Here is a 12266-nt window from a genome sequence, read left to right on the forward strand (position 1 = left end):
CAGTTGAACCAGCACCATTTGTTGAAAATGTTGTCTTTTGTCCACTGGATGTTTTTAGACCTTTTATCAAAGATCAAGTGACCATAGTTGTGAGAGTTTATTTCTGGGTCTTCAATTATATTCCATTGATCAAAGGGCTCTTTTTATGGAATTCATGTCCTCTGGTTTACATGGCCACTTCAAATACCTGAACTTCCATCCTTACCTAATTTGAAGAAATGGTTGTATGGCATGTGTCTTAACACTCCTACATTTGGTCTTTCCAGATCTTCATGTTTCTCACAAATCTTCCTGCCTTTCCATGACTCCAACACTGATGATGCTATGGCAAGATGAATGATGACTGAACTGGCAATATACTCCCCTACAAGGGGATATCTGTACTTTTTGGTCTTTATACAAAGGCTCATTCTACATTTTTAAACTGATGAAACTGGAGATCTAGAAAGAGCAACAATCATGTTACCTCAGAGATAAATGCTTCTACGGGACCAAAATATGACTAACTAAACAAAAAGATTCTAGCCGGGCGTGGTGGCGCATGCCTTTAATCCCAGCACTCGGGAGGCAGAGGCAGGCGGATTTCTGAGTTCGAGGCCAGCCTGGTCTACAAAGTGAGTTCCAGGACAGCCAGGGCTATACAGAGAAACCCTGTCTCGAAAAACCAAAAAAAAAAAAACAAAACAAAAAAAAAAACCAAAAAGATTCTGAAAATAAAACAGGAACTTGAAGTTGATATCTATAGTAGGAGTGTGTTATGTGCATGGCATAACATAAACGGTAGTCAGACTGATAGGACTATTATAATTTCTATTCAGGATGTAGTTAAGAAGATAATCAGGGCAGTATTACACTTATTATAGGAAGAGAATAGGAAAGAATACAATTTAAAAACCAATGTCAATGTTTGTGCTTCGTGTTACAAGACTGATTTTTTGGCCTTGTAAGAACAGTAGTGTGCTGGAAACACACTACTGTTTGAACCGATCAGTATAAGTTAATAAACACACATTTTGAACCGATCAGTATAAGTTAATATTCAACCACTGGCTCTCCTCATTACAACATTGTGTGATATATGAAGAGTTAAATTTGGAGGAAATATTTTTAGCATCATTATTAACATGAGTTATGTTCAGTATGGTGAAACATACTTCCATTATGAATTGGACTATATTCCAGAGCCCTTCAAAAAAGGATATAACTTGAATCAGCTGTTTGCTACCTTAGAACCCTTAATGAAGAATACGTACCAGGGACTTTTGAAGTCCAAGTACAGGACATAAGATACCTGAATAATTCTACAAATCTGTTAAGTTTAATGCAAGCATATCCTGCATCACTTTTTTGGTTTTTTTTTTTTTGTTGTTGTTGTTGTTGTTTTGTTTTTTTCGAGACAGGATTTCACTGTATATCCCTGGCTGTCATGGAACTCACTCTGTAGACCAGGCTGGCCTCAAACTCAGAAATCCACCTGCCTCTGCCTCCCAAGTGCTGGGATTAAAGGCGAGGGCCACCCTGCCTGGCCCTGCATCTCTTTTAAATCAGGGAGCCTTTGTGACTAGTGTACTGAAGGACACAATGTATTATTGAGAAGTACTATTTGATAATGAGTGTATTCTATATTTGGTATATAGCTTTTAGACTTGGCCTCAGTATTTAAAAGATTGCTCAGTTTTCCTCAGCTGTATATAGGCCCTCCCGTGCTGAAGTAACCCACATTCTTGTATTTTATATGGGATATTGAGATACATCCATGTATGACAAAGGAAATCTGGAGTGAGAATTCATTATCTAAATAACATTTCACATGATCAAACATAATTTTTGAGGACTGCTGTCCCTTCAATTGCTAAATACATACACTGCATTTTAAAGGGGATCATATTTCATATTTAGCAAAATCAATTTCAGTTTATGTTCTGTTAGGCCTGTTGAAAATCCATGGCTAAGTATCACTTGGGCTTCTAAATAATCCTTGTTTCTTCAAGCTTTTCTTGTACTGTGTTCCCTCTTAGTGAACATTTCTCCATACCCTTGGGTGGACTGAGTGTAACTTCCCTTGGAAGCTCTGAGGGAATCATCCCTATATTTTGACTCTCCTCAGTGTAGATTGGACACAGGATAGAATTAAACTTAGATTACAGGCAGTTTGTTATAAATGTTCATCTGAAGACAGAGAAGACTTTTATTCCATATGTATTTACCCTAAGTGTCATACTCTAAGTGCTTTAAATGCCTCATTTATTCCTTCAGAACTTCCAAAGGCTCTGTAGGATTTTTTTTTAATTCTAATTTTTGGAAATTTCCATCCTAATCTATATATGAATCCTTCTTTATTAAAACTATTTCTTTCTTTCAATCATTCTAACATTTTATATTTGTTAATATCATAAGATACAATAATTTTAACAAATAAATTCACAAGCTACTATGAGAACATTTATTCAGGGATGGGGAACAAGCTATGTTTATCCCCTCTTTCTAAGTTCTAAATGGCACCACATCTCAAAATTACCATAGTTCAACGAAAGATGTCAGTGAATTCACTGGGTTTACATACACAAAATTGACAAGGAGTTTCTTATGAGACTGGATATTCTAAAGTAAGTCACATTAAAAATGTCTTCCTCGGGCTGGAGCAATGGCTCAGTGGTTAAGAGCATGTACTGCTCTTCCAGAGGACCTGAGTTCAATTCCCAGTGAGCACATGGTGACTTGCAACCATCTGTAATGGAATCCAAGCCCTCTTCTGGTGTGTCTGAAGACAGCTACAGTGTATATTCATGGACATAAAAAAAATAAATCTTAAAAAAAATGCCTTATTAGCACTTAGTAACTTATCCTTGTCTGCTGGGATCTGTGAGTATCACAGTCTTTGTTTCCTTTGTTCGTATGCCACTTTTGGAGGCATGTGGCTGGGAAAACTTTTCGGTTCTTTTGAGGAGCCATTAAATCTGTAAGGTAGAAGTTACTAGAATCAGAACAAAACAAAACATTAAGATGCAAAACGGATACCTTGTAAGTCTGATATTTCTTCTTTGTGTAATAGGGATACTATTGACTCGGTGGGACCATCAAGAATAATGGTGGCTACCATTTGATCTTGTGCCATGGGGTTATATTACCTAACGACCTGGGAAAATTAAATGGCCTATGTTTTATGATATCATTATCAAAAAAAGACACCAAGTCCCATGATTGCTTACATTTTATGAGGATTCCCTAGGTGAAATTTAGAACAACCGAAGAGGTAGTGGGTTTCTGTTGTATGTGAACTGGGCCCCAGAGTAAAGTAAACCTATTGCCCATCAGGGAATTCCGGGTTCTTGCATAGCCCCCTTATGACTTTCCTTGGGGCAGGAAGGAAGATGCTGATACTATGAAAAAGAGGATTGGGAAGGCAGATGAGAGAAGAGACAGGAGCTGATTTCACATAGCACAGCAAAATCTTTGTGCTAACCCTGAGCCTAACCCTAAACCTGTAACCCTAACCAGTCTAACCCTAATCTAAACAATCTTTATCTTAATCCTAACCCTCTATTCCCTAACTCTAACCCTGCATCCTGTAAGGGAGTTTTCTTAATTATTCCTTTTGAAGTGAGACACCCTTGCCATATCTTGGTCTTTTGAGAGTTTAAGATCCACCTTATATTCAGGCTACACATTCTTTCTGAAACCTACACAGATAAAGGACCTTAAATAGGGAAGTTCTTTCTAATTGTCTACTTCTTTCCCTGCATTTTTTAGCAAGGTGTTTTATTTGTTCATTCATTCGTTTTCTTTTGTTTTTAAACTGGCATTAATAAGTACGTATTTCTTCAGAATTCTGGTAAGTACTCAATATACACTGAGATATCAAGCAATGTGAACTCGACAAGACCTTGATTTTCTGGTTTCCCTTGGCAATGAACGTGCTCAGACATTATTGGACTAGGAGGACCACTGTCAGTGAGACATTCTATTATTCCCCTTTCTACATACATAGAGAGATTCGTCCTATGAGATGAGGTACATTTACCTGTACTAATACAAGTGTGGTTTCTCTCCACCTTGCCACTGAAGCTGGCTAACAACAGTGCTATACTATGTTTGTCATCTCTTTCCTGGTTTTCTCCCAAGGTTGTTTCATACTTTTTTTGGTGAAAAGGACCTGCAGTTTCCCTGAACCCAGCATCAAGCCACAAAACAAAACTCTTGTATCCTAAAATCCTCTTTAATGTTAATATCCCGGGCATCCTTCCACTGGTGAGCCAGATTGATACCTCCACTCTCAGTTCAGTACAAGTCTATCCACCGTGATTTCAGGAAGAAGGGGAAGTGATGTGAGGAAAGCTCAAGCAAGCCAGGAAGTAAGTCATGGTGAGTGCAGGACCACTGCCACAAAGGGAAGGAGCAGGTCGCTGAACAGCCTGAGCTGAAATGCTGTGTCTTCTCCCACGGTCTGGAGGAAAGGCACAAATGCTACTGGAGTGCAAGTCAGACCAGAGATCTAGAAAAGGCCTGACCCAAGACTGGAAGTTCTATTTAACCTTGAGGAGGGGTAAGACTCACTGGCCAATCAAGGACCCCAGGCGGACCGGCCAGTCAGACAATGAGGGTTCTTCCGGGTGGCTTGCTGCATGTTTGTTTAGGAGTGCAGGCATGAATAGTCCTTTCTGTCCTGCTTTGAGTACTGCTGTTGGGTGCTGTGGGGGACCTTAAGAAAGCTCCGTAGTTGAGACATGGTGAGTGCGAGATCACCGCCCACAAAGGGGAGGAGCAGGCGGATGAACAGACCGAGCTGCATTGGTCGATCCTCCTCCAGGGCTGCATGGGACGACAGATAGGTGAGGCTCTAGGAGGACCGGCACAAATGCTACCCGAATGCAAACCACTCCAGGGATCTGTAAAAGGACTGGCCCCGGACAGGAAGCGCACTTTAAACTAGAGGCGCGGTAAGACTCCCGGGCCAATCAAGGCTTCCGGGCGGAACTACCAGTCACACAATGATACGGGTTCTTCCGGAAGCCTTACTGGAAGTTTGTTTTTGCTCTGCAAGATTGAACAGTTGTTCTGTGTCCTTCTTTTAGCGCTGCTGTTGGGTGCTGTGAGGGGACCTCAAGTAAGCTCCGTTTTTGAAACATGGTAAGCGCATGGTTACTGTCTATAATGGGTAGGGGCAGGTGGCTGAGCAGTGGAAGCTGAGGTGGTGGGTCCTCTCTGGGGCTGGATGGGAAGCCTCAGCCAGATGTAAGGAGATGTGACCAATTGTGCTGTCCTTTGTGATGCTCCTCACTTGCTAAAACAGGCGGTGAACTCTGAAGAACATTAGTATCAGGGCTGAATCTGCTCAAAACATTAGGATTAGGGGCTTGCTTGTAGAAATATCACGGGCCGGATGCCAAACTTGGAGAGCCCGAGTTTCTCGGGAATCTTCTATAAGTTTTGCCCCTAGCATTTACCTATTAAGTATAAGATCCATTTGTAGTTAATTTTGTGGAGCTGTTAAAAGGCATCTCATGTGTGGGGTAGCACTCCCATATTAAGTTGAGATGTCGAAGAGTAGAATTGATGACGTAAAGGGTTTACCAAGCTTAGGAAATAGTGACAGTAAGTAGCATTTAGCTGATGGAGGACTGTGTCAAACCCCACAGGTTAGTATGCTAAGCAGGCCGGTTAGCGACTAGCATGCTAGGATTCACATGTGTGCTCACCAGGTTTGTCTACACAGCTGGCTCCAAACTATAACAAAGGAGAGACAACTGTGATGTACAACCAGCCACTTGGCACATGCTCAATGCAAAAAGCAGGTCTGTAACAAGCAGCTCAATCCATCATTACAGAGTCACAACCAACATTAAGGCCTGGTGTGCCTAAAGCTCCCATTTTCTAATTGAGAAAAGCATAGTTCTGCCACTACACTGGTTGACATCCATTTGAGAAGGAAAAACACCTATGTGCTTGCAGACAGGAGCCGAGCATGGCTGTCCTCTGAGAGGCTCTACCAGCAACTGAGACAGATGCAGATACTTACAGCCAACCAATGGACTCCAGTCAGAGACCCCTATGGAAGAGTTAGGGGAAGGATTGAAGGAGCTGTAGGGTATACCAGCCCCTTAAGAAGACCAATAGTAACATGTAACCTAGACCCCTGTGAGGTCACAGAGACCAAGCCATTAACCAAAGAGAATACATGGGCTGCTCCATGGTCCCAGGAACATATGTAGCAGAGGACTGCATTGTCTGTACCGAATAGGAGACTCTACACCTAATCTTGTAGACTTGATGCCCCCGGGCAGAAGAATAAGGAAGGAGAGGAGTGGATGAGAGGAATGGAGATGGGGTGATGGAGCATGGTCTCAACGGCAAAGGGAAGGGGGAACCAGATCATGGGCAACAGTTAGAATGTAAATAAATAAACAATTGAGAGAGAGAGAGAGAGACTGAGACTGTTGTATGGAGGGCTAACCTTATCAAGTAAATCTTTCCCTAAAGTTCTCATGTATAAAGAATGATATAACTCCTTCTCAAACCTGGGAACATACTTGGCAGAGCCAATAATGGACTGGGGCCTAGGCCTTGGGAGCTTTTTCTGTGCCTACAATGTATTGAGAATTAAATAGAGCTCCCTTTCTAAAGCCAGGAAAGGCCTTGGGAGAGCTGGTAATGGCCTGGGGCCAAGGCCTTCATGACAATATATCCTCAGAACCCAACTCTCTTTTTTTTTTTTTTCTGTAGGCCTGGCTGGCCTTGAACTCAGAAATCTGCCTGCCTCTGCCTCATGAGTGCTGGGATTAAAGAGTGCGCCATCACTGCCCAGGAGTAATGTTCTTTAAATAAGGAGTAACCTCCTTGTGCACCTTCGTAGAGGAAGGTGAGGTCTTCTTACAAGTCTCCAATTACCGCTAAGCCATCTCTCCAGCCCACTGTTATACATTCTACCTTCTACTTTTTGGCTTTTTCATCCTCTGAGCTCTTGGACTTTGCGCCCTGTCAATGAAGAATCACCCTTTGTATTAGGGCACTGGTGTAATTAAGAAATAGTTTCTGGAATATCTTTGCTGTAAAAATCTCCCATCTACCTCATTGGCTAGACTTTCCTGTCCCTATTTAAACTGTCTAAAGTATAACATGAAGCCTGATCCTAAAAGAACATAGACAGAAATGAATTTGTGCTATCACTATAGAGTTTTTTTTTTAAGTAATGTTTAATTGTGTGTAGAGTGATTTCTCCCTGGGAAGGCATGTGAAGTCTAAGACAAGTGTATATTCAGCCTTTAGAAAGATGTTTCCAAGAAAAGCTTTGTTGACTCAGGTCACCTTGCTGCCAGTCTCTAGTTCCCCAGGGAAATGACCTTGCTTGCCTCTTGATTGAACTTCCTAAATTCTTTAGTTAAAAGGCTGTACCCCAACAGAGTTTTAAAATTACCCATTGGAGTCATGGAGTGAACTGTCCATTGCAGCAAGAGGAAAAGGATGTGCATGTGGAGCACGGCTTCTGCCTTCAGACCAGAGCATGGGGAACAGGTTCCTGTGTACACTGCACAGTGAAATAGGATAGGCAGTAGCTACATCACAGATTAAAGTTTAAGGGAGTCAGCTGCAGGGGGCACCATTATGAAGAAAGACCTGATATAAGCAGGGTGAGTGAGTGTGTAATTTCCCAGCGTTTATTAATTCATGTATGTGAAGAAAAACAGACCAGATTGCAGGGGTGTACAATTTGGGCACGTTAGCTTTAGCCAGTGAATATTGAATTACCGATTAGGAGACTGCCTTGTGGAGATATATGGAATGCTCACTGATATAGTTAAGTCACCTCAGAAATTTGAGACATAAAGGATTGGCTGTGGATCAGCATTAACATTGCTCATAGAGACAAGGTCACACACTGTCTTATTAATGCCATTCTCTGTACCAGGTATGTCTGCTCTTTTTTAAAGGTAGTATATGTATCTGTTTTCTTCAAATATATTTATTTATCTTTTTAAAAGGTCAGTTGTTGGTATTACTTTTTGATTTTCATTTTCTGTATGTATCACTGCTCTAATCTCTTGTTCGTTTCTATTCTCCAAAGTTTCCTCATCATTATGTGCCGCAGACCCTCTGGGCCCCTTTGTCTGTTTGGAAGGGGTCTGTAGTCAGGGGTGGGCAAAGAATCAGATGAATTGACAGACAGATGCACACAGGAGAGGTTGTGTAGAATCTGAATGTATTTTGTCAAATCGAGCCTCAAACTTTTTATACCAAAGACAATAAGGAAGTTGGGTGACATACCTGCAAGGTACAAAGAGGTTACTGGAATCTTATGTAAAACAGAGGAATGCAAACACAGAAGGTCTAAAGCGAACCACCTGGGATAGAATTGTTAACAACTGGGATCAACAATGGCTCCACCTAAGATTAACTTAATCTCAGAAGCCAGGGTCAAGGGCTTCGGGCCCTTGCCATAGTTCCTATTTTAGTCTATTGTATAGTCCACCTTCCCCTTAGGCCATTGTAAATACTTGTGTATGGGTGTAACTAGGCTATAGTTCTAAGTATCTATTCTGGTTTTTCCTTTGGTCTGAAACTTCCTTCTTCCTTAGTGATGGTAAATTCCTGTGTAAGGGAGTGACAGCTTTTATTCAAAGTGATAGTGTAGTACCAGAGGCTATTCTGAATGTCAGTGAATAGCAACAGTCTTACTGAATTTCAAGCCCATGGTCTTGCTCAAGGATGTTCTAGGACTGTTGGAACACTGGCGAAGGGTTTAGCTATGTCAGAATTCAATCTTAAAAGGCACTTATAATAGGATAATACTAAAAGAGAGCACGTGGATCCATACACTAGACTAACTAGGGAATGGAAAATTAATGTATGGCTTAGAACTCCAGACTCGAGGAGCGAGTTTCTGTGAAACTCTTTTGCCTCGTGAGTAGCTTCCAAGCTTCAGCCTGTCAAGCTGACTCGACCTGAGAGCATGGCAATTAAGAATTTCATTCCTTTTGTTCAGAGGCTTTCATATTTGTTTCTATTTAGAGCAATGTCTTCTGTAGCTGAGACCTTGGTGCTTATGTAGTTAAGACTTGCTTTGAAAACTTAATCCTGGCTCTGCTGCACTGTGCCTTCAAGAAAGTCATATACCACCTTTCAGGCTGGGCCCTATTGCTCTGTGTGAAGAAAAATGAGTGTCCTCTAACGTCCACGACTTAGAGAATTATAGATAAGAGGGACCCGCGTAACAATTGAGTTCATCAACCAGCTTTGAAGCTGGTGTAGTCATAGCACAGAAAGGCTATGGAGGGCAGAAAGCAGGAGCTTTCCTGTTTTGACAGTAGTTGGCTTTAGCGATGAGTACTCACTTAGGTAATCAATTTAGATGATCAGTAAAAGTCCAAACTGGCCATTTTGGGAAGTTCACAGACCAGGGCAATCAAGAATCTGCATGTGAAACTGAATTTATTTCTAGAAACCAAATTTCTGTCGTTACACTAGTTCAACCAACACAGAAGATCTGTATAAACAGGTGTCGCTGTGTATACCAGGATTTTTATATTTTTGTCCAAAAGTGTATAACCTGAAAGAAAATGTATGAATAGTACTTGGTGTGTTCTAATATATATGTCTAGTCCATGAACAATATTGTACCATAAAGCCTGTTCAACATTTAAAATTATTTGTGAGATCATAATTATTCATGTGATCCTTCTCATTTTTTCCTACTGCTAAGTCTCAAACCCTGGGACAAATGACTGAGGTGCCTATCTAACAAACCAAAGCCAATGTGGCTGTCAATTCTCCCTGACATTCTAGTTCCTTCCTGTTACAAGGTGTGCCTGGTAGAACTGCCCACTAGGCCAGGGGTTAGTCTGTCTCTCAACTGCCCTTCCTTTTGTAATTCAACCATTTTGTTAACTGGTCTTTTTTTATTTATCATTTACTCCCCTGACTGACTGGTTATTTCTTCAAGACAAATAGGTTATTTCTCTGCCTTTGAAATAAGCCAGTTGAACCCAGATTAGATTAGATTAAATGTAGGTTTATTGGGGAAGTCCCTTTGGGAGGGTGGCTTGAAGGGGAAAGAAAGACATTAGGTTGTGTATATAGAGAGGAAAGGGAAGGAAAAGGGCAAGAGGAGACCACAACCTCTGGATTATATAGGAAAGAGCATCTGGGAGAAGGCAGCCCAGCCTCTGAGCGGAAAGTTCAGGGTAGGGGACAGGTTTTGCCAGCTAGGGACTGAGAAAACCTGAAGGCCAGGTCTGCTTTGATATGTAAAATATACACCTCAGTGCCTTGTCTAGAACATTGACCTCTTGATCTGGTTCACCCCACTACCCTGTACCCTCTGCTATCTACTTATTAGCTTCGGTCATCCCCACTCTGAAATTTCCCAGATGTCCCTATGTCTTGCTATGTTCTCCCTTTTATCTATAATAAAATTTCTATTACACCATAACTAGGAGAAGCCATTTCTTTTCCTTTTCATTTCTTTTTTTTTTTGACTCACCTTCCATTGACCACTTCTTGCTTTCAAATTAATGCCACATTTTGCTTTAATTGTTGTTACTGTTAGATTTGACTGAAGTTTAGCTACAGGACTAAACAAACAAACAAAAAAAGACCAAACAAGATGCAAAACAAAAGGCAATAGACCTCATACTGAGTCTGGACAAGGCAACTCAATAGGAAGAAAAGAGTTTCAAGAGCAGTTGAGGGAGTCAGAGCTACATATTTTCTCACTGTTAGGATTCCCACACAAGCACCAAGCTAACAGTCATAAGATAGCAGCAGAGGACTTGGTAGAGACCCATGCACATCCCATGTTTGCCATTTTGGTCTGCGTGAAATTTTTGGCCATCCAGGTTGTGTAAGACTTGAGTTTCCTCTCCTGGTCTGGGCTTCACGTTAAAGCAACTATTGATTCCTGACTCCAAAGAGATGGATGCTACCATGCCCCTGCACATCTTGCAGGTAGGATAGATTTTACATGAAGGGTTTTTTAGGTAGGTTGATGTCCAGGATTCTCTTCCTATAGCCTGTAGACTGTCTTTTCATCTGAAAGAGACTAGAACACTGGAGTGCAGTCTCCAAGCCTGCAAACATGTCTGTATTCTGTGAACTATGTGGAAGTTGTCCTCAGCAATGGCTCTGTTGTCTGTTTTCAGAGAGTAACCTTGTGTCCTAGCATCAATCTGCATTGTTTAGGGATCCCCATGGGACCTTCTTTTCTCTTTTTTTTTTTTTTTTTTTTTTGAGACAGGGTTTCTCTGTATAGCCCTGGCTGTCCTGGAACTCACTTTGTAGACCAGGCTGGCCTCCAAGTCAGAAATCCACCTGCCTCTACCTCCTGAGTGCAGGGATTAAAGGCATGTGCCACCATGCCCAGCTCCCATGGGACCTTCTTGGCCAACAATTCAAGTGAATATAGCCCACTCCTACTGAAGCCCTTCCTGACCACAAAAGATGGCCATTTCAGATTCTGTATTCTCCATTACTAGGAGTCCTCACTAAGGTCACCCTCATAGATTCCAGGAAGTTACCCGTACACTAAGTTTCTATACTAATACCCAAGTACCCCATAATTTTAGTCATTTCCCACTGCACTGGACTTCCTCTCACTCTTCAAAGTCAGTCCACCCACAGAATCTATTCTAATTCCCTTTCCAGGAGGATCCATTCTTCTCTTGGGTAGCCTTCCTCTTTACCTAGTCTCTCTGGGTAGATAGCTTGATTATCATTTCCCTAAATTTATATCTGTTTTTAAATCAATGCATACCATATTTGCTTTTCTGGGTCTTGTTTTCTCACTTAGGAACTTTTTTCTAGTTGAATCTATTTTCTTGTAAATTTCATGGTGTTCTTTATTTGTCTGTGTTGTCCAATCTTTGTGAATCTCTGCATCTGTTTCAGTCAGATGCTGGGTAGGCTCCTGTCTGCATGTATACAAGTATTCCACCCTACAGGTGCAACAACAATATGAACTAATCAGTACCCCCCAGAGCTCATGTCTCTAGCTGCATGTGTAGTCGGCCATCATTAGGAAGAGGGTCCCCTTGATCTAGCAAACTTTATATGTCCCAGTACAGAGGAAAGCCAGGGCCAAGAAGTGGGAGTGACTGGTTAGGGGGAGCAGGGTGGGAGGAAGGTATAGGAGACTTTTAGGATAGCATATCAAATGTAAATAAAGAAAATATCTAAAACATAAAAAAGAGTAAAATGAATGAATGAATAAATAAATAAATAAATAAATAAAAAGTATTCCAAGTAATATCAGGGATTGATGCTTGTCCGTGGGATGA

The 12266-nt window shown here is 41.3% G+C and overlaps 1 protein-coding gene across 1 annotated transcript in view; it reads left to right on the forward strand.

Moving 5' to 3' along the window:
• The first annotated feature begins 4731 nt into the window (after positions 1-4731).
• Positions 4732-12266, forward strand: part of LOC147000889 (uncharacterized) — a 52094-nt gene continuing 44559 nt past the window's right edge. Inside the window, 2 exon segments of the mRNA XM_085830959.1 lie at positions 4732-4829; positions 5073-5127. Of these exon segments, the coding sequence (XP_085687085.1) occupies positions 4814-4829; positions 5073-5127 (71 nt within the window). The 5' untranslated portion in view covers positions 4732-4813.

Source organism: Mus caroli, unplaced genomic scaffold (assembly GCF_978045245.1).
Source record: "Mus caroli unplaced genomic scaffold, Mus_caroli_1 scaffold_15, whole genome shotgun sequence".
Taxonomy (NCBI): domain Eukaryota; kingdom Metazoa; phylum Chordata; class Mammalia; order Rodentia; family Muridae; genus Mus; species Mus caroli.